This window comes from Podarcis gaigeae (genome assembly GCF_964106915.1).
Source record: "Podarcis gaigeae genome assembly, chromosome: 14".
Classification (NCBI taxonomy): Eukaryota; Metazoa; Chordata; class Lepidosauria; order Squamata; family Lacertidae; genus Podarcis; species Podarcis gaigeae.
Window position 1 is genome coordinate 9,748,082 of NC_139690.1, and position 27,051 is coordinate 9,775,132.

At 44.2% G+C, this 27,051-nt stretch overlaps 1 protein-coding gene across 2 annotated transcripts; it reads left to right on the forward strand.

Moving 5' to 3' along the window:
* The first annotated feature begins 2,702 nt into the window (after positions 1–2,702).
* On the forward strand, positions 2,703–25,979 carry SNX1 (sorting nexin 1). Of its 2 annotated transcripts, none has more exons than XM_083712769.1 (15): positions 2,703–2,912; positions 6,067–6,169; positions 9,840–9,976; positions 10,870–10,936; positions 13,631–13,674; positions 15,140–15,281; positions 15,970–16,048; positions 17,431–17,506; positions 20,424–20,537; positions 20,807–20,900; positions 21,934–22,139; positions 23,110–23,253; positions 23,583–23,663; positions 25,001–25,072; positions 25,548–25,979. In XM_083712769.1, the coding sequence occupies exons 1-15, from the start codon at positions 2,793–2,795 to the stop codon at positions 25,596–25,598; spliced, it is 1,530 nt and encodes a 509-aa protein (XP_083568895.1). In that variant the 5' UTR covers positions 2,703–2,792; the 3' UTR covers positions 25,599–25,979. The 2 variants fall into 2 exon arrangements, 1 of the variants encoding a protein (XP_083568895.1); XR_014557936.1 differs by having other exon boundaries at positions 2,724–2,912; positions 23,583–24,312; positions 24,613–25,072.
* The last annotated feature ends 1,072 nt before the right edge of the window (positions 25,980–27,051 follow it).

A 27,051-nucleotide genomic window follows, 5' to 3' on the forward strand; every position in this document is an offset into this window, starting at 1 on the left:
AAGCTACTGTAGTCTGTATACTTGTGTATTTACAATGTGGCTTTCTCCTGTACATTATCGTGGTTCCTGAACTCCTCGGACAAGAGAACTGCCCCTAAGCAGTTTTGAATTTATCCATTGAGCTAGAAGTCGCACAATCTCAGCCTCTGTATTACTAACTAAACATGACATTGTACTCTCTGCCATCTCAGTGCTACAAAAAACTACCGTAGTTGGAATTTTACCTACAGTTGCAAGCAATGGACCAGTGTAGAATTCAGTCTTTTTCATTTCCTGTGGTAGCCCTCTGAGCCTGAGAGGTAGAATGCTGAACCACATAGTCTTAATACTTTGTCAAACGAAAGTGCTTTCAGCTCCAAGTAAGTGTTAGCTTTGTTGTCTGTGTTTAGTAAGCATCAGAGCAACTATGTTAAGGCTGTCCCCGTGCAGTTGGTGCCAGATCGTTGCAGAGGTGGGGCAGCCAGGTACACTTACTCTGGGACCAGCTTTTTTTATTCTAGCAAGACTCCTGCCCCAGGCCTCAAACAAGCTCTGCACGGGCCTGGTTGGTGTTCTATCTTTGTGCTAAGTAAGTGTAAGGATGAAAATGGGTTGCAATGGGTAAGCTTCTACAAATGCTATAAGTTACCTTAGTACTAAATACACCCAAAGTATTTTTCTATAAACAGTATCTTGCTATAACCAGTGGCGTAGCGTGGGGGGTGCAGGGGGAGCCGGCCGCACCGGGCGCAACATCTGGGGGTTAGGGTTAGGGGGCGCAAATCCACGGGTTAGGGGGTGCAAATTACTTGCCTTGCCCCGGGTGCTGACAACCCACGCTATGCCACTGGCTATAACTGCCCACTTCCATCATGGCTACATTTACTGTATAGGAAATCATGTGGTGGTACATCTGTTTACTGGTGAGTACAGAAAGAGAAGAGGGTTTTGTCTTTGGCTGGGCATGAAGCCATTTCTGTTAGAGCCAACCACCACTAAAGAATTTCCTTTGCCAGCTAAAAGGCAAGCCTATCAGCTAACTTCATAATGGGATGAAGTAGCTATACTGCTGTAAGTAACCTAGGTGTTCTAGTGTTACCAATTACTAGATCAATAAAGATTAAATCTCGTGTCTAGCATGGCAACAGTTTAGTGGGATCAAATGCTGCTTTATATAACAAAAGGCTTGACATCAGTATTTGGCAATCTGCAAAACTAGGGTGGAATAAAATTTCCTTCTACTCTTCCCACCCCCTACACTCCGCTCTGCCCCATATATAAGGTAGATGATCTCTTTTTGTAGATATGAGAAGAGGCAGAGTAGTAATCAAATCCTAGAGTAGTAATCAAATTATGCATACCGTGTAGTGGTTAGAATCTCGGACTAGGACCTGGGAGACCAGGATTCAAATCCCGCCTCTGCCATGAAGCTCACTGCATGACTGGGCCAGTCACCGTCTCTCTGCCTAACCTACCTTGCAATGTTGTTGGGATTAAATGGGACCATGTATGCCACCTTGAACTCTTTGGAGGAGGGATATAAATGCAATAGGTAATAAATATACAATGTGCATGATCCGGGGTGCCAACTTGAATAAAACACTGTAGGGGCTCAGATAAGCCCTGTTGTTTAGTTGTTTAGTCATATCCGACTCTTCATGACCCCATGGACCAGAGCACGCCAGGCACTCCTGTCTTCCACTGCCTCCCGCAGTTTGGTCAAACTCATGCTGGAAGCGTCGAGAACACTGTCCAACCATCTCTCCCATCTCTCCCTCTGTCGTCCCCTTCCCCTTGTGCCCTCCATCTTTCCCAACAACAGGGTCTTTTCCAGGGAGTCTTCTCTTCTCACGACATGGCCAAAGTATTGGAGCCTCAGCTTCACGATCTGTCCTTCCAGTGAGCACTCAGGGCTGATTTCCTTCAGAATGGACAGGTTTGATCTTCTTGCAGTCCATGGGACTCTCGAGTCTCCTCCAGCACCATAATTCAGAAGCCCCGCATAACTAGTCACATGATGCAGTGACAACACTATTTGAATGGGAATGCCTATTAACTGGGTGGGAGTGGCCCCTTCTAATATTTTATTGTGGGGGCCGAAGCCCCCACGTCCCCTAGGAGTTGGCCCCTACGTGCATTATTATACAAAGTAGCAAAGCGCAGACAAATCTGCACATTCATAAGTTTCATAATTTGCACATTCATAATTTGCACATTCATAAGTGCATGTGACAAATTCGGGAGGGGCCATCCCGTTAGACTGTAATGCACTGCATTTTGGGGGGAGTGGGAAGGAATCCCCCCCTAACCGCCCCACCCTGTCCTGTATTTTGCCAGAACCAGGTGGCAACCCTACGTGACGGAAGAGGCAGGATCTGTTGCCCCTGAGTGTCTTGACATTGCCTCAAGAGAGCCGTGTAGTAGGCCGCCTTGCGCTCCTTGGAAAAGCAAGGCGGAGCCGGCTGCCCAGCCCCAGGCATGCGTCTACTCGGGAGTAAGCCCCCCCCCCCCGCTCAATTCCACAGAAGCCAAGCGAGGTAGGACCAGGCGTGGGAGAGGAGGATGCCAAGAAGCCACGCCCTGCTCCTCTCTCCCCCGCCCTGATTGGCTGCCCACCCCCCGTCCCCCTCTCCTCCCCCCTCCTCACTCTTTCCCAGGGGCGGCTCCGGCTCCGCCCCTTTTCCCCTCTCCGAGGCCCCGCCCCCTCGTCCTGGCGCCGCCGCGGGCTCCCCTCTCCCCATAAGCCGCCTGTTGCCGCTTCCGGCGGGGCTGTGCGGGAGCCGGAAGTGGCCTCCGCGGGTGGCGGCGGCGACATGGCGTCGGGAGGCTCCCCTGTGGACCGGCTGCCTCCGCCTTTCCCCGCGGCGGAGCCTGCGGGCGTCCCGGAGGCGGGCAGCGACTCGGACGGGGAGGACATTTTCACCGGCAGCTCCGTGAGTGGCTTCCTCGGGGGGGGGGCGACCTCCCTCCCTCCCCCTGCTGGGACCCCCACCACCACCAGGACCCCCGCCTTGTCAGTCGCCTTCTTCCTCCTCCTCCTCCTCCTTCCCCTCGGCGCTGCCTTGAGAAGTTTCTGCGGACTTGGCCAAGGGCGAGGAGGGGCCACGGCGGGTCCGATGCGCCCGTGCATCGTCTCGCCCGAAGCGGAGCCTCGCAGGCTTCAGTGGGGCTTTGCTATCCCGGAAATTGTGTGTGTGTAGCAGAAAATATTAAAAATAAATTTAAGGAACCGCAGAAAAAGGGAGGGGGAGGGAGTCAAGTTTCGAAATGTTAAAATGACTGTAAACTCATTGAAATGCATAAAACTGAAAATCATAATTTTATATATATATATATATGAGAAATTGTGTGTGTAGGATTGCAAACTTAATGGCAGTGCAAGCTTTCGGAAACGGGCTGCAAACTGCCCACTTTTTTAGTTTCCACGAAGTTGTTCAGCAAGGGTGTGGGTGTATCTTTCCGTGCCTGCGAGCGGGAAGGTGCGGTTGGTCTGCTTGTGTTGTTTTCGTCGTGCATTTTGTGTTGTGTTTCTGTGTTGTAAGGCGCCCTGTGACCTTCCAGTGAAAGATGGTGTACGAATTCCATAAAGAATCATGCATGTGGGGCTGGAAAGGCTAAATGGCGAATATCATACCCATCTCCCCTCCCCTTTCCTGTATAGGCACCTGCCTTCGGAGGGTAGCCCATTTACGCAGTCTTCCTGTACTCTGTTCCTTGAAGATGTGTTATGATAAACCTGGTGGCATTTAAAGTGCCCCAAGGTTCTTGATTGGTTTTCCTGTAATAGAGTGGGCATGGCTTCCTCTCAGAATGCTGCAGATTGATTGATTGATTGATTGATTGATTGATTGTAAGGATATGGTGCTGGGAAATCAAATCTTGGGCTTATGTTATGAATCTGTTGCATGGTGGAGGCTTGGAAGCAGTTTAAATGTAGAACATAAAATCATCTTTGTCCCCTCTTTTGGATGGCTGGAGGTCCCACTGGTGTTGACTGTTTGATCAAAGTTCTAGACTTGGGTTGAGTTCAGGTCAATTCAGCGGCCCTGAGCCTGGGGAGGCGGGGTATAAATTATTATTATTATTATTATTATTATTATTATTATTATTATTATTATTATTATTATTATTTCCCTGTTTTGTCCATTGCATTAAAGCAGCAGCCTAATATGTTACCTCTCTGTAGCTACTTAATCTATCATCTTTTCTCTGTTTCACAGCCTTTCTTTGCTAATAAGACTTCATAGAAGGCTCTCTAAATCCCATGCTGCATAAGAGCATATATTTTGTATTCTTCCTGAGAGTTGCTGCTACTGCTTGTCTTAAAATGAATGTTGTTTACTTTGAGGCTTGTTTTATGTTACACTTCTGCTAGAATACTAGGTCATACACTTGATTAGTCTTTAAACACTTGTTTGTCACTTTTGCATCCTAAGTCAGTGGTATGTTTTCCACTGAACAGTTACCCTCTGCATTAGTCTGAAAGGACTTGAATTTACTTTATGGTTAATTGCTCAAAAGGAGGATCACTTTAATCTACTGTCCTCAAAAGGAGGATAACTTTAATCTACTGATTCACATTCTTACTGTTGCTGATAATTGCAATTTTTACCTGTTCTTATCAACAACATCCTGAAAAGCCTTTCTTACTGCATGCAAAAAACTGTTCCCGTGTTCATTCAACCATTATTTGACCAGTCCTGGGGATGTTCATCGTGTGATGGAATATAATTGATGTGATGGGGAAAGTTTGGTGCATTTAAGTTTTTGGCAAAATTGTCCTATCCTGATTCCTTTTTTAGAAGTTTAGAACTTAAGTTAATGTGAAGGTAACTTCTAAACTGCAAACAGGGCATAGAATTCTGCTTGAGGAGCCCCTTTTTTGCAGTGGATGTCCTATCTTATCTAGATGCAGCTAATTGGCTAAGAGTCATAGTTAGTCAATGTTTACCAGGTCTTATGTTTCCAGAAAGAAATGTTTCTTTCAGGTAACAGTCTGTGTGATAAACTGCAAAACCTAAAAAGTGAATGGTTTTGAGATACCTACATAAAAGGAGATGAACTTGAAATTCAGATTCCTGGTAAGGGGATGAGGAAGAACTCTGTGGCACCAATTGACTGGAAAAAATCAGTAAGCATGATGCCGGAAGTTGCTCAATCTCTGTAGAAATCATGCAAAACTTGCAAAACTTCAGCAAAATGACTAGAGCTATTGGAAAGGCTAGCTTTACTCTGCTCAGTATTGGTAACTTTCTAAGAATTCTCCATGGATAATAGTATATCTACTTCTGATCTGATTTCCCCCCACCCCCATAGGGCCGCATGTTGCCATGAGCTGTGCCTTTTCATACAGAATAAAAGAGTGCAGAAACTTGCAGCCTCAAACTTCCAATCAAGTTTCTGCAACTTAGAACTTCAGGGAGCACATAAAACATAAGAGCTTCCTTCTGAAGCATTATGGCTCTGGCAGAGCTGCAGGGGACTGAAGCCTTCCAAGGATTTGTTTGTCCTCAGCAAGCCTTGCTCCTGCAGCTCATTGCTCTGGCAACAAAGAGTCTGACTTCTAGCCTCAACAGCTCTGTCCATGGTGCCTCTTGGGTCTGTGACCCCGTTCATGCTGCTATTTTATTTATTTATTTTGAAATTAGCAACTCAGCCGTGCAAACAGTGTCAGTGCTGTCTCCAGATACCAGAGCATTGTGTCTTCAGAAAGTTGTTGGGAAACAGTGGGCCTTTATACGCCAGCACTACAATGACAGAATAGTGTAAAATGCACCAATGTATGCATTATTAATTCCGACCCAAAGAAGCTTTTTTTGACTTTTATTTTTCATAGCTGCTGAGAAGAAACATACTTAATGTACTGAAATGGGAAGGTTTTTTTTTTAAAAAAAAAATAAGGGTTTGAAAAACATTGGGTTTGCAAAATAACTTTACCTTTGGTAAAGTTGGCAGAGTTTTGTGAAACCCGTGGCATCCATGTGGCTGAAGGCATGCAATATATTTTTTCAGGCTTCTGTGGGCATATACTTCAATAACAGATTTAACTTTGTAACATGTATAATAACTGTTATCTGTTCTTCTTAGAGCAAGCCAATGTCGCCTAAGAAAGAGTCGCCTGTAGCAGTAAGAACTACCTCCACAGAAAATGGTGTTCAAGAGGAACAGGATGATCAGGACCTATTCGCAGGTATGTCTTCTTGCCAGGTGTGATGGTGTAAGTTCTTAAGAAAGCATGCACTGCTGTGGATTCTCCAGTTGCACAGGAGAAGAGGTGCTATGTGTTAAGGTGTTACAAAGTTGCTGGAAACAAACACCTTGACTTTGCAAGCAAGCCTGTCTGCTGATATTCTTCTGCTAAAACCCATGTAGCAGTTACAGCAGTCTTCTGCTGTTAACCCTTTTGCAGAAATGGGGCTTTAGATCTCTCCTATAGAAAATCTCTGGGCATGAGCTCAAAAGCTGTGCTGTAGTGGCACTGCAGATCAAGAAATCTCCAGTTTGAATTTTGCTTTTACCACAAGCTCAAGTAGGTGATCTCAGCCTCCGTGCCCTCATCTGCAACATGGGGCGGGTGGGAAGTAATAATACAGTGGTACCTCGGGTTACATATGCTTCAGGTTACAGACGCTTCAGGTTACAGACTCCGCTGACCCAGAAATAGTACCTTGGGTTAAGAACTTTGCTTCAGGATGAGAACAGAAATCGTGCTCCAGTGGCGTGGCGGCAGCGGGAGGCCCCATTAGCTAAAGTGCTTCAGGTTAAGAACAGTTTCAGTTTAAGAACAGACCTCCAGAATGAATTAAATACTTAACCCAAGGTACCACTGTACAGAGTTATCTTACATGGTTGTAAGACTTACAGCGTAACACACGTGAACATTCGTATGAACATTTATATGAATGCTAAGTAGATAATATTAGATGGTGGAAAAAATTTGACAGATACAGAGTCAGAACGGTTTCAGAGAGAGACAGAACTAACTGTGGTTAAAAAAGTAAAGTACCTAGGGGTAAACATAACAGCAAAAAATCTGAGTCTATTTAAGGATAATTATGAAAAATGTTGGTCTGAAATCAAAAGAGACTTGGACAGTTGGACAAAATTAAAACTTTCTTTGTTAGGCCGAATTGCTGCTATTAAGATGAATGTATTGCCAAAAATGTTGTTTTTGTTTCAAACACTACAGATTGTGGACAAGACGGAGTGCTTCCGGAAGTGGCAGAGAGATATTTCTAAATTTGTCTGGCAGGGCAAAAAGCCCAGAATCAAGTTTAAGATATTAACCGACGCGAAAGAAAGAGGGGGCTTTGCCCTGCCAGACCTAAAGTTGTACTATGAAGCCGCAGCTTTCTGCTGGCTAAAAGACTGGCTACTTCTCGAAGACACTGACGTACTGGACCTGGAAGGTTTTAACAATGCTTTTGGTTGGCATGCATACTTATGGTATGACAAGGTTAAGATCAATAAGGCCTTTAAGAACCATATTGTCAGGAAAGCAGTGTTCAATGTCTGGACAAAATACAAAGACTTATTGGAAAACAAAACTCCAAGGTGGCTTTCACCTCTGGAAGCTAAGGCCCGAAAAAGACCCAATATGGAGGCCAAATGGCCAAAATATTGGGAAATATTAGAAAAAGATGGAGACAATTGGAAATTGCAGAGTTTGGAGAAAATGAAGGATAAAGTGCGAGACTGGTTACACTATGCTCAGATTAAAGAAGTCTTTAAAAATGATAAAAAGTTAGGGTTCCAGGTGGAGAAATCGAAGTTGGAAACAGAACTGTTAGAACCTAAGACTAAGGTACTTTCAAGAATGTATAACTTGCTGTTAAAATGGAACACACAAGATGAAATGGTTAAATCGGCTATGATAAAGTGGGCACAGGATATTGGGCATAACATTATGTTTGAGGACTGGGAAAGGTTGTGGACCACTGGGTTGAACTTCACTGCATGTAATGCTTTGAAGGAAAATGTAATGAAAATGATATATAGATGGTACATGACCCCAGTTAAACTTGCCAAGATATACCATTTGTCTGATAATAAATGTTGGAAATGTAAAGAAAATGAAGGAACATTCTTTCACCTCTGGTGGACTTGCCCTAGGGTGAAGGCCTTCTGGGAAATGATATATAATGAGCTGAAAAAGGTATTTAAGTATACCTTCACCAAGAAACCAGAGGCCTGCCTTCTGGGTATTGTCGGCCAGAAGGTGTTAAAGAAGGACCGAACATTTTTTATGTATGCAACAACGGCAGCAAGGATACTCATCGCTAAGAATTGGAAAACTCAAGATCTACCCACACTGGAAGAGTGGCAGATGCAACTGATGGACTACATGGAACTGGCCGAGATGACTGGCAGAATCCGAGACCTGGGAGAGGAGAGGGTTGAAGAAGACTGGAAGAAATTTAAGATTTACTTAAAAAAACATTGCAATTTGGTTGAATGTTAAGAAAGGATGCTAGATCATAAATAATTGTGCACCACTAAATTAGATGGAATTAAGATGACAAGTAAGTTGAGGAAAAATTATAAACCTATTGGAGAATTAACAGACTATAGTTAAATGAATGTGACACAAGATTGTAAACAAGATGATAAATTGCGGGCAAGAATTGACAATGATGCAAGTGGGAGCGGGAGATGTGAGGGAGTCCAAAGAAGCTAAGAAAGTATGTTATGATATATGTTACACTGTTCTTTATTTTTGTATTTATGTTTAAAAATCTTAATAAAATATATTTTAAAAAAAAACACATAGATAATATTAGATGGTGATAATATTAGACACGCAAATCTGAGCCAAGGAGGATCATTGGAGATTTAAAACCAGGTAGAGTATTTAACTAGCTGAAAGCTAGTTGGAACAAATGTATGGTATTTCTAATTCTGGTAATTCTACATGTTCAAATTAGGACAGTTTTGTGATAATTGCATGTTCTCCAAGGAGTGCTTATGCCCAGGCTAGTAGCCGCTCTGTGTTTAGGTTAATTAAAGGAAGTGAAATTAGCAGGCCCTCAAGTCTTTGTACTAAACTATACTTGAAACATGAAAGCTCCCAAACAGGAAACCCAACCACCTCATCTGTCGTACGTGTGCCTAGATATGTCCCTAGGTCCAGACCACAATTTACATGTGTTCCTCTTCTTTTTAAACTGACAACTGGCCATTTGTTTTCAGATAGTTTGGGAACTGATGGGACCTGTTTGCTAACAAGATGAAGTTTATGCAAAATGAAGTTTATTCTTGTTTTGGTATTTTGAAAAGGTCAATAAAATAAGTTCGGAGAAGAAAACAAAGTTTATACATAACCTAAATGACAGCTTTCAGGTGGCTTCTCAATGCAGTCCTGACCTCTACTGCTGAAGGCTGCATACTTCTGGATGACCGTTGTTTGGACCTGCAGGAGGGGAGATTGCTGTTGTGCTCAGGTCCTTCTTGCAGTCTTCCTTGGAGCATCTGGGTAGCCACTGTGAGAACAGGATACTGAACTAAATACACCATTGGCCTGATCCAGGGGGCTATTAAATTCTTATGGTATGCAGTATGACTTAGGCAATTATTTCACTATAAATCTATCCAGAAAGAGCAGGAATTGGTGTTGTGGCCTAGTACAAAGGAGTGCAGCAGCGTTATAGTTGCATATTTATATTCCTTGATCAGATTTGATTGCCAAAGATTACGGCAAATCTCTAACTTGAATGCCTGCCACACAGGCTGGAATTGGGGAGGACAATGTCTAATAGCTCTTCCCGATACATTTCTTGTGGCCTAGAAAATCTCAACATATTTCCTGATTTTTAAGCCATTCTGGTTCTCTGTCCCCAGTTATAAATCTTATCCTCTTTCAGATGCCACTGTAGAATTGTCTCTTGATAGCACACAAAACAACCAGAAGAAAGAGATGGCTACTGTGATCAGCCCTGTCCCTTCTTTAGAGAAAACAGCAAATTTGCCTTCTAAGCCACAGTCAAAAACCTATGAGGAGGTATGTGTTTCTGTGATTGGCTAGTCATATAGTCAGTTGTATATTGTACAGTGGTGCCTCGCTAGACGAAATTAATCCGTTCCGCGATTCTCTTCGTCTAGCGGTTTTTTCGTCTTGCGAAGCAAGCCCATTGACAGCTTAGCGGATTAGTGCTAGAGCTGTCAAGCGGCTTCCAGCGATCAGCTGTTAAGCGGCTTATCAGCGGAACAGCTGATAAGCGGCTTAGCGGCTTAGGAAAAGGGCAAAAAAAGCAAAAAAAAACCGCTGGGGGACGCAAGATTTTTTCGTCTTGTGAAGCAACCCCATAGGGAAATTCGTTTTGCGAAGCGCCTCCAAAACAGAAAAACCCTTTCGTCTAGCGGGTTTTTCGTCTTGCGAGGCGTTCGTCTTGCGGGGCACCACTGTATATCAACTGGGAAGGGTGAATTTTGGTGACTATTGTGAATAGCTACGTTCCTGAGCTAATTTCATACCCACATCTAACAGGTAATATATAAAATACATATCTCCTGCCTTGCAGTTTTAAAGCTTACAACATTTACTATTTTGTCAATTATATATAAATAATATGTTTTTTTGGGGGAGACCCTATTGAACCTGACAAATAGAAAAAAACTTACAAAAATGAATTTTTTAGAAGACAATTTTTTAGGAAACAGTAGATTCCATTTAGGAGAGGATGCTTCAGAGCTGTGGTACTATGTTAGAAATTATGTTTTTATGTATTGAACATGAATGAGCTGTACATGCTGTAGCCTTCAGTCTACACCCTAACTCTTTTAATATTCACACAATATTTAAATATACACACAAATGTGAATATTACGTTGTGCCTGATACACGTCCTGACAGAAGTCCCTGGGTTAACTGACTTGAATGTACTTCTCTTACAGTTGGAAGAAGAGGAACAGGAAGACAAATTTGAACTTTCAGTGGAAGTGAGTGATCCTGAGAAAATTGGTGAGTCACTATGAAATGGAAATTACTTGACATAATTGAAGGGGAAAGCTGCCTGGGTATGTGTTTTGCCTTCCGGACTGAGGCAAGGCTGGTAATAAAGTTCTGCTTTCGGTGGTGGAGCTCAGAACTGCACTGATTGAACTGTCAACCCCCATCACTTACTGTTATGGATCAGCTTCAATACTTTGCTCTTGCTTCTTGCATAGAATGGCAGTGCAAGATTCTGCAAAAGCTTCTTGTTTCTGAAGTTTTTCCTGTTGCCAGAAATGTGATAAAAGAGTACTGTCAAGGGGGAAACTGATTACTGAGTTAACTTCCCACTCCCCTTCTGTGCCATTGTGGGTGATAGCTGGCTAGTAACAGCATAAATCACTTGGGTTTCTTAACTTATATATGTTCAAGTGTAATACAATAGATGCCCATTCTGAAGCTGGATGGTCTCATATATTGTGTTCTTGACCAGAAGCTTAAGACAATTGTGTTCTGTTACTGCAGGTGCTGAAGTCATTGCTTCAAGCTTGTTTTCTAAGCAACAGATGATCCTTTTAAGTTATACTTTGTATCTGTTGAGTAATTAATAACCTGAATATTTAGATTTAGATCTGATTCTATAGAGGCTTTTGACTGATGCACAGCTCTATAGAGGGGTGAAGCAGCAGTACAGCAGTTTCTTCAGCATCATCCCTCTCACTCCTGAATTTCTGTGGTGTTTTTTAAACTGCTCAACATTTTTAAAAGGCTTTGTGTTTTAAAAAGCAACTTGGGCCCTGAATACAAGAGCTTGCCTAAAACAATACCTGCACTTCAGCTACTCTTGTGCCCGAATTCCCAAAAATGCTACTTAAATGAGAGACAGCAGTTTGTTGGGAGCTGGTGTACAGGAACCTTAAAATTCAAATGTACACATGGAAGGTGTGCTGGCTTGCACCTTCTTGCAGCTGTTGGCTGAATGCACACGACCATTCTCCTAAGTCCTGACTTAATACAACCATCTTCCAATTTACTGGCATTCAAAGCATGTGCACCATTTTCACCTAGCAACACCAGGAGTTGACTTCTTGGAGAGGAATATTTCAAGACCAGCTGAGATGCAGCTATTTTGCATAATAGATAATTTGGCACGTATCTTTTATTGCAGCTGCACAGATCCTGCAGATTTTAATACAGGAAAGGATTCTGCAAAAATAATTCTGTATCTATTTATGCTACTTGCTTTTAGACTTTCTATGCTCTGAAAAGCAAGCCGTGTGCAGTGAAGGGATTCTTTGGCCAGCATCCTGTGTGTTGTTGTTTTTTTAAAATGCCTTCAGTGCCATAACAGCCACTTAATTGTTCAGCCTGGGGCAGATGTGCAGAGCTCTCCCAGATCCTAGCAGTATAACAAGTCACTAATTATTATGTTAGGCTCATCTTTGTAGGAAGTAGAGACAGTACTTGGCACCACTGAGGAGCCACTATTGTGTAAGCTTCAGCTGTCAGCATCCTGTAGCTTGTATGGTTGGATAGCTGAAGGAGACCTCCTGGATCATCTGAACCACCTCCATACATGGGGGATGACTAGCAAGATGGAAAAATACTCAAGTGGGGCTTATTTATTCAGTGAAATGGAAAATGTTCAGAATGTTTCATCCTTGACTGGTTAAATGTTTTCTTCTTTGCTTGCTTGCCAATTCTAACACTCTGTTTTAGTAAACTTTATTTACAGTATTACAAACTACCATGCTTTTCTAAAACCTTCATTGCAAACTTGTTTCTGGAGTCTTCTATGGTTCACTGTCCCCCCCCCCCACACACACACACTCCACAACAAAATCAGCTGATGCACATATTATTCCAGCAGTAGCCTATTGAATTCCAAATGTTTTTGATATAGGAAACATGAGATGCAGCCCAGAATTCTGCATGCCTTTGTTATAACATCACATGGCTCAGCTTGTGATTCACTCTGCTGCCCGGAAACTTCTCGGCCAGAGCTATTGCTTAACTATCTCACTTTTAAATTGATTCATTGTTTAGCGCATATAACTTTTCACTTGCTGCCATTTTTAGCTTCACATCCCTTTTTCTATACTTGCTAGTTTGGTAAGTTTACGTTCAGCTTCAGGTAAATTGTGTCACCTTGCTAGGCTGAAATATAGTTGCCCAGCCATTGTGGAAGTGTGAGTTGTTGCAGGTAATGTTGAATTCAATATTGGAGGATTGTCTTCCTGACAGTTTTCTAAAAAGCAAAATTCTAGGGTCTCACCCAGTAGAATAGCATAAGCCATTTGGGAGCTAAGCAGGACTTCTGGGAAGGTGGATACTGGGCTACACTGCCTATTACAGCTTTTTTCAACCCCCCCCCCCCAAAAAAAAACAACCCTGATTCTTAATTTCTCGAGGTCACTTCATGCCTTGAAATGGTGTGGAGTTCAGTATGCTTCAAATGTGCTTTGAGCACATGTAAACACCACGATTGCACTAAGAACCTTGCGTAAGGTACACAGGCTAATCCACAGCCATGTGATAAGATCAAAGCTAGTTTGCAATACTTGGCATGACCCTCAAACAATCAGCAGAGATTCTTCAGCTATCCTGGGCAACAGCCTCCCGTTAATCAGTTTACCAAGAGCCCACTAGGAGGAGGCATCCCCACAGTATGGCAGTTTGCTAGAGACAACTGATTTTTTCCTTCCTTTCTCCTCCTCTCCATAGGAGATGGTATGAATGCCTATGTGGCCTACAAGGTGTCAACACAGGTATGTCTTACACTCTTTCTTGGTAGCACCGAGTCCAATCAATGCGAAGTTCCTTTCAGTTGGCTTTCTGCTTAAATTGCCTTTCCATTGGTATTGCACTGCAAACCTTGAGTAGTCAATGCACTTTTCAATTGACTGATTACACACCAGTTTCTTTTTTTAGGGTAGCGCAGTCATTTCCCTTCCTACCCTTCCTATATTGATTGGTGCTGGTCTTACAGGGAAGCAGCAGAGGAGTCAGGCTCCTGTGGCTTCCAGAGAGTACATTGTGAAGGAAAATACAGAAAACACAGTAAGATGCATCAAAAAGTTCAGAGGAAAGGCCTTCTCCCCACCCCAACCCCCAGAGACACACATCAAAGCACGATATAGAAAAACTGAACTTCTTAATAATAATGAAAATATTTTTGCATGATTGGAAACTATTTTAATAGGGGTGTGCAACCTCATACACGAGTCTCTTCTTCAGCATGACAACATTCCAGTTAATGGCTAAGAAATAGAACTTGAATACCTAGTTACACCAGCAGACTGTTCAACTACAGCTTTGCTTTGCTCAGCTAAGGCCAACTTAACTTTCTGGAGCTGAGAGTTAAAGGACTTTTTAATGCTCACTTGGTTCTGGGTAAATCTCAGTAAGAGGGAAGCTCTTAACAGAAAGCTTTTCTTAATATTTTTCATGAATATCTTGAAGCATCCACTCTGGAATCTTTAGTCACATGCACATTTACTCAGTTTGGTTGATCAGTTAAAAGACAAGGAGTTGTTGAGTTAAATCTGCTCATCCATTTGCAGCCCAGCCACAGTGCTGGTGGTTTCTGTTTCCAACCTGTGTTTCTCCTGTTCCTGCAAATGAGTAAAAATATATCGGGCAGGATCCAAAGAATTTCATGAGAGTCTTTGCTTCTGAACATAACTTCTTCATGCTGCATGGCAAACCATTTTTACAAGTGGAGGACAGTTTGATATGGTATACTCAAAGGGAAGCAAAGTGGCATAAACCAGGTCACAGCCTTATCTCAGTAGAATTATTGTATCCTGACCATGCCTGGGAACCTCTGGAGGGCAGCAGCTCCATCTCCATCATTGTCATTTTGTCTGAGTAAAAAAATCAAAAAATATATAATTAATAATGTGAACTGTTCACTACCTTTACTATATGTAGTGCCAATCCTAAGTATGTTTTACTCAGAGTTCAGTCCTCTTGTCTTCAAAGCGGTTTACTCCCAGGTAAGCAGTCAAAGGACTGCAGCAATGTAAAAATCATGCTTGCCAATGTTGTGTGTTTTTCAGTTCTTTCCAAAAAAAAAAAAGTGTGGCTCGCAGCAGTGGCAAATAATAGTTCATTTTTATAGCTTCAAGAATTCTGCAAGCAAAGCATCTCTATGCACATGCTTGTGTTTGTAAGATATAACTTGATACAGGATGCTTCCATGTTATCGTGATGTCATTGTGTCCTCCTCAGACCACTTTGCCAATGTTCAGGAATAAGCAGTTCTCTGTGAAGAGGAGATTCAGCGACTTCCTGGGCTTGTATGAGAAGCTATCGGAGAAGCACGCACAAAATGGATTCATCGTCCCCCCACCTCCTGAGAAGAGTTTGATAGGTGAGGTTGGTCAGTCGCTCTGGCAGCAACATCTCTGCAGACCTCTGCTCTCTGTTTTCAGTGCATTGTTGTAACTGAGGTGCCCTTGATACTGTGATCTTAACCTTTCCAAGGTTATTAACACTTAAAACATGCCAATGGAGTTTTAAAAGCATAACACTGCGCAACAAGAAAGTATCATCAGCCCACCTTGTCCTTGTGCACCCTGTACGTGTAATTGTTGGTTGCTCTTTGTTTTGCAGGGAGCAATAAACACATAAGGCATACCTGACTTCCTTCCTAACATTGCATCTCTGATACTGGTGAAGTTTCACTGCCAGCTTCCATCTGCAGATCGCTACTACTATACTCCAATACTCCATGTGCTTCTCTCAGCCTCTTGTAGCACTTCTGCCTTTGGGCTCTACACAGAATGTTGTGGCTTTCTATAGAGAGCAATGCCCTTCTGGACGCACAGTGTTCATGTGACCTGTGCTGTTGTCATAATGCCTTTCTGGCTCTTTGACTTGCTCTGCAAGCACTGTTGGAGTCAGTTGCGCACAGTGCTTGCAGAGTGGAGAGCAGTTTTCTTCACATGGGTGCTCAGGTGCTGCACCGAGAACATGTTTGTCCTATTAAAGCCACAGCGAGAGCAAGCTGAAGGTGCAGCACAGGTACAGCTGACCATATTGCTTCATTCTTGTTCCAGGAATGACCAAAGTAAAAGTTGGGAAAGAAGATTCTTCCTCCACAGAATTCCTAGAAAAACGTCGAGCTGCCTTGGAAAGGTAATCACTCTATGCATGTAACTGTCTGCTGTAGTTGACCATTGTCAAAGGCCACAGTAAGCTGCTCACTTGGCCTACTCTGCTATGTAAAACTCTTTACTGAGGAAAAACTGCCATATATGGAGTCAGTTCATTGGTCCCTCTAGTCTTCTCTGAATGGCAGCAGCTTTCTCAATCCCCAAGCAGAGATTGCTCTGAGCCTTCCTTAGCCATATGCCTAGGTGGGGTGAGGGAAGTTGCCACCCAAAATATCTGGAGGGCACTAGGTTGGGGAAGGCAGCCATTGGGCTTTAACCCTTCTCCTTTGTGTTGTCAGAGGAGCAAATATTGAAAGCTTTGGAAGAAGTGCCTGAAATAATTCATAATACAAAACGCAGCCTCCTTTTTGTTCTTGACTTCTGAGAAGAAATCCTCTGACTTCAACCTAATAAAGAAAGTATCTCCTTTGCTTTCAAGCTGATTTTAACAAGGCATGCTTTTTCTTAAAATTCCTCATCATCATCATCCTGTGAATTTCCATCAGTTATAAAACATTCTCTGTAACCATACCTTTACAAACAAACAAACAAACAAACAAACCTCTTCTAGCATGATCCTACTAGCTGAAGTTAAATTCTGATAAAAACGGGCTGGCAAAGATAATTAAAATCGAAAGCAGGTTCAGGTATCTCTCATTGGATAGGGAAGTGAGAGAGGAAGCAGGCACCGTTCCAGTTTTTGTTCTGCTTTGTTACACTTTTGCTATCAGTGATGCAGACTGCAAAAGGGTCACCTTCCTTTAAGACATCACATGTTTTGCTCTATTACCTTTCCTTATCTAGGAGTGTGCCTCTCAAATGAGTTGGAGAGCAAACCTGCTAGCCAGCAGTTTTGCAGAACCTGCACCCCATAGTCTTTCCCTGAACAAGTTACCTCTCTTGATGTTGATGGAAGTGGAGATGGCTAGAGCTTGGCTTCTGAAATTCAGCTCCAAAATATCACTCTTGCACATCTTGCCTGATGCATTGCTTTCACCAGCATTGCTGCTCCCCCAGTCTCCTGTCTCCCCCGCCAAGAGAAATCACACAGCTTGACTCCATCACCTGATTCTAAACCCAGAATCCCGCTGCTTGCCGTCTAAAGAGCCGTTTTCAAGCTGAAACCGGCATCTTGCCCATCATGCCAACCTAAACATCCCTATCATTCAAGTCTCCTTCTCCATTAACAGCTGCCACCACACATTCCACACCCTCCTCCCTTGGTTGTGGATCCTGGCAAAATGCAAATCCCACACATTCCAATTGTCCTGAATGTTGTGGTGTCAATTTGCATTCCCTGCCCCCTTTTTAAAAAAATAAATGCTAAATGAAGGGAGCCTGGCCTCATACTTTCCTCTCCCACAGGTATCTTCAAAGAACAGTCAACCATCCAACCATGCTACAGGACCCAGATGTCAGGGAATTCTTGGAAAAAGATGAGGTTGGTTTGCTGCCGTACCTGAGTGCACAACACTTGTCTGCAAATTGTTTCTGCACTTGGGGCCCGGTTTATTTATCTAACATGGTTTATTTGGTAAAACTCTTGAGGAATTCGTTTTGTAGATGTTCTCAATCGGAACGAACTTGTACTCTCGGACACATTGGTGAGCTGCAGAGGAGGCAGAAAGGCACAAACCTCTTCTCACAGCTTCTCTGTCAAAACAGAGAAACCACTTGTGTGTTCTCCCTCTGGTCAGCTGCTCTTGGGCCACTCAGTCTTGCAGCAATTTGATGAGCGACATGTGACACCAGATACAGATTGACTGGGACTTACTCCATGCCACTTCAGACTGTTCTTCCTGGAGTGGGGCTGAGGAGTTTCTGATGGCATAGGGATTGCTAGATGCGTAAACACTGGAGGGAGTTTGTTGTTTTTTTAATGGTCTTGTGCTCCAGCCCTAAGCTCTTGAGGTCCCTTCCTTATGCAAGCCTTGTGATTCTTTTTTGTCAGTATTCTTTGGGTGGTATTCAGCAAAGTTTACTTGGAGCAGAGCCATTGAAATGAATGGAGCTAACTTAGTTAACTTTCTCCTTTTGCAGTTGTGTAGGGCTAATATGGGACGTGGGTGGTGCTGTGGGTTAAACCACAGAGCCTAGGGCTTGCCGATCAGAAGGTCGGCAGTTCGAATCCCATGACAGGGTGAGCTCCCGTTGCTTGGTCCCTGCTCCTGCCAACCTAGCAGTTCGAAAGCACATCAAAGTGCAAGTAGATAAATAGGTACCGCTCCAGCGGGAAGGTCATGCTGGCCACATGACCCGGAAGCTGTACGCCGGCTCCCTCGGCCAATAAAGCAAGATGAGCGTCGCAACCCCAGAGTTGTCCGTGACTGGACCTAATGGTCAGGGGTCCCTTTACCTTTACTAGGGCTAATATTAGACACTTCAATGCATAGCATGGCCACAGCTTCTTCTCTTTGTTGCTCTCTGTAGTCGTAACCAACTTCTCAGCAAATAGCCTTAGTTTCAATCTTCTGGTTTCGTGCTGAGGCATCATGGCTTGTTTCTGCTTTCCTTCCCCACTGGTTCTGGTTTGAAATTAGGCTTTCCGGTCAATGTGTGGTTTTTTGGTGAAGTCTCACCACAAAAGTTGCCTAGTTGTATCATGTTCTCCTTTTTTAAAAAAAGGAAAGAAAGCAAGTTCTAGTCGCTATACACAGTTCACAAATCATAAATAAGTACCCGTATGTTCAGGGAACACTTGGAATGTGTTCTAGGAATGGGACTGTAACAATATCCCTCCATTGCTTCCAAGTCATGGGCTTGTATTCCTAGCAGCTCCAGAAGCATGATTTATAATTAGGTCTACTGGTTTTACTTGTTTCCCAAAGGCGTCTGGGCCACTTGGGGTTTACCTATATACCTGAAGGAGCGTCACCACTCCATCGTTCAGCCTGGACACTGAGGTCCAGCTCCAAGGGCCTTCTGGAGGTTCCATCAATGCAAGAAGTGAAGTTACAGGGAACCAGGCAGAGGGCCTTCTCAGTAGTGGCACCCACCCTATGGAACGCCCTCCCATCAGATGTCAAACAGATAAATAAATATACCACTTTCCATAGACATCTGAAGGCAGCCCTGTATTGGGAAGCTTTTAATGTCTGGTATATTTTGTGTTCTTTTATACTCTGTTTGTAAGCCGCCCAGAGCGGCTGGGTCAACCCAGTCAGATGGATGGGGTACAAGCAATTCCTATTACAGTGGTACCTCGCAAGACGAATGCCTCGTAAGGCGAAAAACTCGCAAGACGAAAGAGTTTTTCGTTTTTTGAGTTGCTTCGCAAGACGAATTTCCCTATGGGCTTGCTTCGCAAGACGAAAACGTCTTGCAAGTTTGATTTTCAATGCATTCCTATGGGAATCCGTGCTTCGCAAGACGAAAAAACTCGCAGAACGAATTAATTTCCTCTTGCGAGGTACCACTGTACTATTATTGTTACTGGGTTGCGTAGGTTGTTCACTGAGCAGCCTTATTGGAGGATGCTAATCTTTAGCAGGCGATTGGATCAGATGAGGTCTTGATGCCTTCTTGCACTCTGAGAGGCCTCCTCAGCTGCTGGGCCCAGCTATCATGAAATTGGAAGAGAACAAGATTAGAACCTTATAAGATTTCAAGAGCTACTCCAGCGTCCAGCACAATATGACATGTTAGCAGCTGCACATTAAACCCCTCTTCCCACCTGGTGGTCCATCCCAGCTGACTAGTACATAGCATGGAAAGAAAACAGCAAGTGGGTCAGGCACTCTCTTTCCAAAGCAGGGACCCAGTCCCAGGAGGCAGTTTCTATATGGGAAGAAACACCATTCACAACTGATGGGCCTCGGAGCTCCTTTTCTGTTTTACAAGAGGCTTTTCCTAGTGCAGAATACAGACTGATGCTGAACTGTATGGAACTCGGGGATATTTTCTGCCAAACATTGCTGCCTGCCTCTGTTTGGAATATCTCTTGTACCCATTTATACTTCATGCTTCTTTCATGGCCTCTTAATATAAGACTTCAAGTAGCTCAGTTTGTCAGTGCTGTAGAGCAGGGGTAGGCAACCTAAGGCCCGGGGGCTGGATGCAGCCCAATCGCCTTCTCAGTCCGGCCTGTGGACGGTCCAGGAATCAGTGTGTTTTTACATGAGTAGAATATGTCCTTTTATTTGAAATGCATTTCTGGGTTATTTGTGGGGCTTGGCTGGTGTTTTTACATGAGTAAAATGTGTGCTTTTATTTAAAATGCATCTCTAGGTTATTTGTGGGGCATAGGAATTCGTTCATTCCCCCATATATATATAGTCCAGCCCTCCACAAGGTCTGAGGGATGGTGGACTGGCCCACGGCTGAAAAAGGTTGCTGATCAGGCTTTACTCTCCCTACAGTTGCCACGAGCAGTTGGCACTCAGACCCTGAGTGGAGCTGGACTTCTGAAGATGTTCAACAGAGCTACTGATGCCGTCAGCAAAATGACCATCAAGATGAATGAGTCGGACATCGTAAGTTTTTAACAGCTGTATGTTTGACATAAATGTATTTCTTTGGGGAGTGTTTGTGGAAGTGAATACCTATCTCAGGGGTTGCCAACATGGCGGCTTCCAGATGTTGGCAGACCACAACTTGCACCATCCCTGAGTATACCATGCTAACTGGGGCTCATGGGAGTTTAACAGCATCCAGAGGGCACCATGCTGGTGTTTCTAGGCCTAGCTGGATATCGCATTGACTTCCCTTAAAATGAGACCTTGGTGGTTTTACCTCTTTTCAGTGGTTTGAAGAGAAGCTTCAGGAGGTGGAATGTGAGGAGCAGCGCCTGCGGAAGCTACATGCTGTTGTAGAACTGCTAGTTAATCACAGGAAAGGTAACGTCGCAATTCGCTGTCATGGACTGGTTGGGCGCAGGTGGGAGAAACCAGTTGGGGGACCACCAAGCAGAGAAGGCTCAAAGCCCGGGGAGTGGTGGTGTGACAATAATGAGTGGTCAGAGGGAAGAAGACTGAGAAGAGGTAACAGGATGTGGTGAGCTTGAGAGTCTGTGGCAGAGAGCAGTCCAGAATCAGAGGCAGAAGCTGGAGTAGGGAGGCCAGGAGGCAGAGATGAGTCAGGCTCATGAAGCGTCACAGGTGTCTCCCCCTCCTGCTGCAACAAGCTTCCCCCCATCTCCTAGAACCAGAAGAGGCAGGAAAAGGGCAGAGGAGAGGTTGGATTCACACAGGTACAATCTCCAATTGCTTGGGGGAAACCCTGGAGAGTAGGGCACTTAGGCAGTTGTGAAGAGGTGGGGGCTTTCAGTCTCTGCAACTGATCCATAGGGCAAGATCTACCAGGGATGAACTGCTGTGCTCAAGATCTACCAGGGATGAACTGCTGTGCTCATGAGTTTGTGCAGATCATATTTTTGCTAATAAAGAGTTAACTCCAGCTTGCACGGTGAGATTACTGTGGGCTCACTCCTGGCACATGCTTTGTAAAGCTGAAAAACTATGCAAGACTTCTATAGATCTCTGTGCAGCATCTTGAGCATGCTGCAAATCAGGGCTGGACAACCTTTTTCAACCCAAACGTGCACATTCCCTTCTGGGCAACCTTCTAGGGGCTGCATGGCAGTGATGGGTAATAGCTACTGAAGGCAAAGAGCTTCCAGGGGCATGGGAGGCTGCCATGTGGCAAAGAGCAACATGCAATTATTGGCATAACATGTGGCAAACTGTAATCCAGGTCCTTACTTTCTGTAGCATCTTCAGTCTCCAGCTGCAGCATATCCCAAAATACCAAACGGTGAGGTGCAGGCCAGTGGATTGTGTAACCAGTTGCTGCATCTCCAGCAGTGATCTTTGGCTGGCTTAGTTTCTCACGTTTCCTGCTGCGCTTAATGCTTTCTGTTCCACCCACCAGAACTGTCACTGAATACGGGTCAGTTTGCCAAGAGTTTAGCCATGCTGGGGAGTTCAGAGGACAACACCGCCATGTCCCGGGCGCTCTCCCAGCTGGCTGAGGTGGAAGAGAAGATTGAACAGCTGCACCAAGAACAGGCCAACAGTGACTTCTTCCTCCTGGCTGAGCTCCTGAGTGACTACATTCGCCTTCTTTCTGTTGTGAGGGTGAGAATGCCTTGGCAAGAAGCTGGAATGTGTTGATGTGTAATGCCTACGTTCCCAGTCATGGGCTTGAGAGCCCCAGGCCTTAAATTCAGAGGCCTTCTTGAGATACAAACAACAAGTCTGTGCTCTGAATAAACCCAGGTGTGTCACTGTAAACAAGTTAGAACCAGGCAGAGGGCCTTCTCGGTAGTGGCGCCTGCCCTGTGGAACGCCCTCCCATCAAATGTCAAAGAAATAAACAACTATCTGACTTTTAGAAGACATTTGAAGGCAGCCCTGTTTAGGGAAGCTTTTAATGTTTGATTCTATTTTTAATATTATGTTGGGAGCCACCCAAAGTGGCTGGGGAAACCCAGCCAGATGGGTGGGGTATAAATAAGTAATTATTGTTACTGTTAATTAATTAATTAGCTGCCTTTGCAGTGCTACTGTTCTTGACTGGGCTGTTCAGCTACCTAATATTAGACATGGGCATTTTAAATTGTCTCTAGCTATTCCCATGATCCCATCATTCAGATTCCAGAGTAGCAATGATGACTGTGCAACACCCAGGTCTCATCCTGCTGTTCCACTGTCCACAACATGTGTTGGAGGTGGAGGGAGGTACCAATTTTTATTTTTCAAATTTATAACACAACAGCACCAAATTAAAACCAATACATTTTTTTTCAAAAACTGGCTTCCCATTCTCTCAGATATTTCCATTATTTCCCCTTTTAAATGCTGCTTATTTTCCAGATTTATCTCTAATTAACACCCTTCCCTTTCCCTGTTTTCATTTGAGTTACCAGCCTCCCAAGGCTATTTCTTACATTCCACTGAAGATGCAGCATTTACAGCCGGCCATTGTCTCAGAAGTGTACAATGCACTGGAGGGTCTTTTGATGCTCTGATTTAACCCGTTGTTGTGTGTGGTGTTCCCTGATGGAGGAGAGACTCGTTCTGAAGGTGTGCCCTTCCCTGCCAACAGGGTGCCTTTGACCAGCGGATGAAGACCTGGCAACGCTGGCAGGATGCCCAGATCATGCTGCAGAAGAAACGAGAAACGGAGGCTCGGCTGCTGTGGGCCAACAAACCCGACAAGCTTCAGCAAGCCAAAGAGGAGATCTCAGAGGTGAGAGGGACACCCAAACCTGACAGCTCTCCTCTCTCCATCCCTGCTGGTGTGTGTGTCTCCCTATCCTAATAAGCCCCGAGGAACTCAGAAGGGTTATATGAACCAAATCTTCATCTGTAAGCAAGGAGAGATGGCATGGTTCTTTCTGAGATGAGCCCCTCCAGTTAGTGGGGAAACCCGATGGTTTTAACAAAAGCTTTATCTTTATATATCTGCTTACATGTCTGTTCTAGGGTGTTAAAACGTGTAGTGCCAAGTTGTGTGTAATGAAGATGTACACACACACACTTCTGCATCATGACAATGTCCTTTTCACATTTCTGCAGTGGGAATCTCGTGTGACGCAATATGAGCGAGACTTTGAACGGATATCTGCAGTTCTCCGGAAGGAGGTGTTGCGGTTTGAGGTATAGAACTTGCATTAAGCGCATTGGAACCCCTTTAACTTGACAGTATAACACGGCGCTGGCAGACCAGGGAACTGGTTTCCTACCACTCTGAACTGAGATATTGCTGGGTGGGGGAAGTCGAAAGGTCTCATAACGAGGTTTGACTTGGATGCTGCTTTCATTACCCTTAATTTGGTAAACTTTTCCCTAAAGCAGATACACAGTGGTTGGTAGTCTCTGTGTCAAGGAAAGCTAAAGATTTGGATAAGACTGAATGCTTTAACATGGAGGTTTCAGTTTCCGTTGCAAAGCAGCTCCAAGAAATGCTGGTCAGTTTTCCTGTGATAGCTTGTGAGACTGGGCTGCAGGTATTTAGGTGGCTTCAGAATCTAGCGTGAAACAGACCTGTTGGCTTGATTTTGCTGGGCAAAACTGCAAGAGGAGTGGGCAGCAGCTAGGCCCTTGTGGTCTCTTCCAACTCTATGATTCTATTGTTGGATCTTTTGGTGATTCTGCAGTAGATAAGCCAAGGTTTCTGGTTTAATTTTAGCAGGAGCAACAGCAAAAAGCCTTTTTTTCTAGATTGGGCTGTTTTAAAAGAACAGCACTGCTTTGGGGAGAAGCTGGGGTAGATGCTGCAATTTAAGTTCTGAGCTTCAGTAAAAAGGTAAAGGGACCCCTGACCATTAGGTCCAGTCGCAGATGGCTCTGGGGTTGCGGAGTTTATCTCACTTTATTGGCTGAGGGAGCCGGCATACAGCTTCTGGGTCATGTAGCCATCATGACTAAGCCCTTCTGGCAAACCAGAGCAGTGCACGGAAATGCCGTTTACCTTCCCGCTGGAGCGGTACTTATTTATCTGCTTGCACTTAGACGTGCTTTTGAACTGCTAGGTTGGCAGGAGCAGGGACCAAGCAACGGGAGCTCACCCTGTCACAGGGATTCGAACCACCTACCTTCTGATCAGCAAGCCCTAGGCTCTGTGGTTTAACCCATAGCGCCACCCGTGTCTCTGGTTCTGAGCCTTTGGTGCAAGGTTCTGGTTAGAAATAAGGTAGATCTGCAAACCGTATGTCCGCCTGTTCCTGCTGCTCAAAACAGTCATCACTGTTCTGTTACAGGAAGATAATTTCTGTGGCATCTTGGGGGTTGATTGGTTTTGTGCCATCAATAGGCAAAGCTTGTTTTTTTGTGGTGTTGCTTAATTGGGCATGCAGCTGTCTACGAAGCAGGATGCCTTCAGTATCAAGCCGAATCCTAGTGCCTGATGTCTCATAAGAGACTTGCTACAACCTCTTGTTGGGAGGGTTAAGTCTTCACTATTATTATTATTCTTTTACATCCTTTGTCTACAGAAAGAGAAAACAAAAGATTTCAAAACTCATGTGACCAAATACCTGGAGACACTGTTACATTCGCAGCAACAGGTGAGGGAGCAATCAGCCATGTACATCTTCCCTTACCTTTCATCATTTGCCGGCTATTTATCCCAGGAGACACCTTGCAGAACAACGCAACCCAGTGAAATGCTCATCTGTCTCGTTAGAGTTGCCCTGCTTTTGCTCTTATCCAGTACATAATGCAAGTGGGATCCCATATGAGAACGAAATCCAGTGGACCACAAAGTATAGCTGCCCTGTGGCCCTTCAATACAGACTCTCTCCAGTGCTTTACACAAGGCAGAGCACAGGTGTATGTTCTTGCCTAAAGAAAGATGCCCCAGCAGCTTGCAGGGCCATGTTGATTACCCACATAAAAAGAATTAAGGAAGGGAACAAAGCCCTTCAGTGGCCAAAGTCCTTGGTGGGTGGTAAAAGGGGGTGGCGTTACCAGATACTTTTAGATGAGCAGCTTGTGTTTTCCTTTGCTGACATTTCCTCCTCTTTCTTGTGTCCTGTGCAGTTTGTGAAGTACTGGGATGCATTCCTACCGGAGGCAAAGGCCATCTCCTAACCAGGCCAAGCAAAGTCATGCAACCTGGACTGATTCTGCCTTTACTACATTATACCTCTTGGCCTTTCAGATGGATCCTGCAGAGCTGATAGACTCCACAAGCAAAGCAGCAGTTTCCCCAGCTAGTAACTCTTCTTCTAACTGTATATTTTTTCATTTAGGTTCATATATATATACACACACGCGCACACACACATATATATATTTTCCTATTGAAGAGACTAGTCCCCTGCTTTAACAAGCCAAGACCCGCTGTAGGGAGCGGAGAATGGGCAGGGGTTATTGTGTATTTTTTGGACTTTGGTATTGGGCCCAGGAATGCTTCCTGTGACTCCTGTGGTGCCATGACGACTATGTAATAAAACTTAAAATCAGGGCTAATCTGTTTCTTATTTCTGCATTGTGGTAGCTCCTGGCAAGGAGGTGCAATGGAACAAATGTTACTATCGACTGAATAGCTGTGTTCTGGGGAAAGCAGTCATCTGCCAGAATCTGCCTGTCGCTTGGTGCCACAAGCAAACCCCTGGCATTCTGCAGCAGGAGCTGGCAGGAGCCTTCAAATGGCTCGTGCTTTGTTGATGGTGTGTGTGAATTGTGAATATTCAGCCTTACGTACTTTTCAGTCTACCTACACTTTCCCCTTTTCTCTGTATCCACCAGCCTCATTTTATCCCAGGTTACAAACTCTCCAAACCTTTCATGCACTTCTAGCGCAAGAGCTGCTTCTGCCTGAGCAGCTTGTTTTGAGAGGCTCACTGTTTGAATCAATCCTGGTGCTTTGGGGAAGAGCCATAGCTCAGTGACAAAACAAATGCCTTGCGTGCAGACGGTCCTCTGGTTCCATCCCCAGTAACATCTCCGGGTAAGGCTGGGAATGTCCTCTTTGGAGATTTGCTGCCAGTCAGTGTAGACATTACTGAGTTAGATTAACCCTATGGTCTTGACTCTGTTTGAATGCAGCTTCCTAGATTCCCTTGATTTGCAGGTGGAGAAGAGAAGATTGCTGGCCAGTCTCTCATCATCCTTGGAAAAACCTGATTTAAATACTAGCAGCCAAACATTGTCTGGTGCTTGCTAATATTCTAGTGTGTAGTTTTTAGTTAAGCCGAAAACACTTGATTTCTTGCCTGCTCAGAGTCCTTGCTTTGATTTTTGTTCTCCCCCCACTCTGAGACATTGGTGCTAAAGATTCAAAATTAGCTTGACCACAACCATGCCCTTAAAAGCCTTGTATGCATTTTTATCTGCCTTCTGCTTTCAGTTCTAATAAGCTGGGGCTAGAGGTCTCTGCAAACTAAATACCAACTGATATTAAAGAGGAACCTGAAAGTCCTTTGTTTCTATGCTATCCCATTAAATCTGTATCTGAAAAGATTCCCTGTTCCTTGCTCTTCCACGTAGCCTGCAGAGCAGCAGTGGGTACTTCATCCCTTTTGCGAATATATATTTCTGT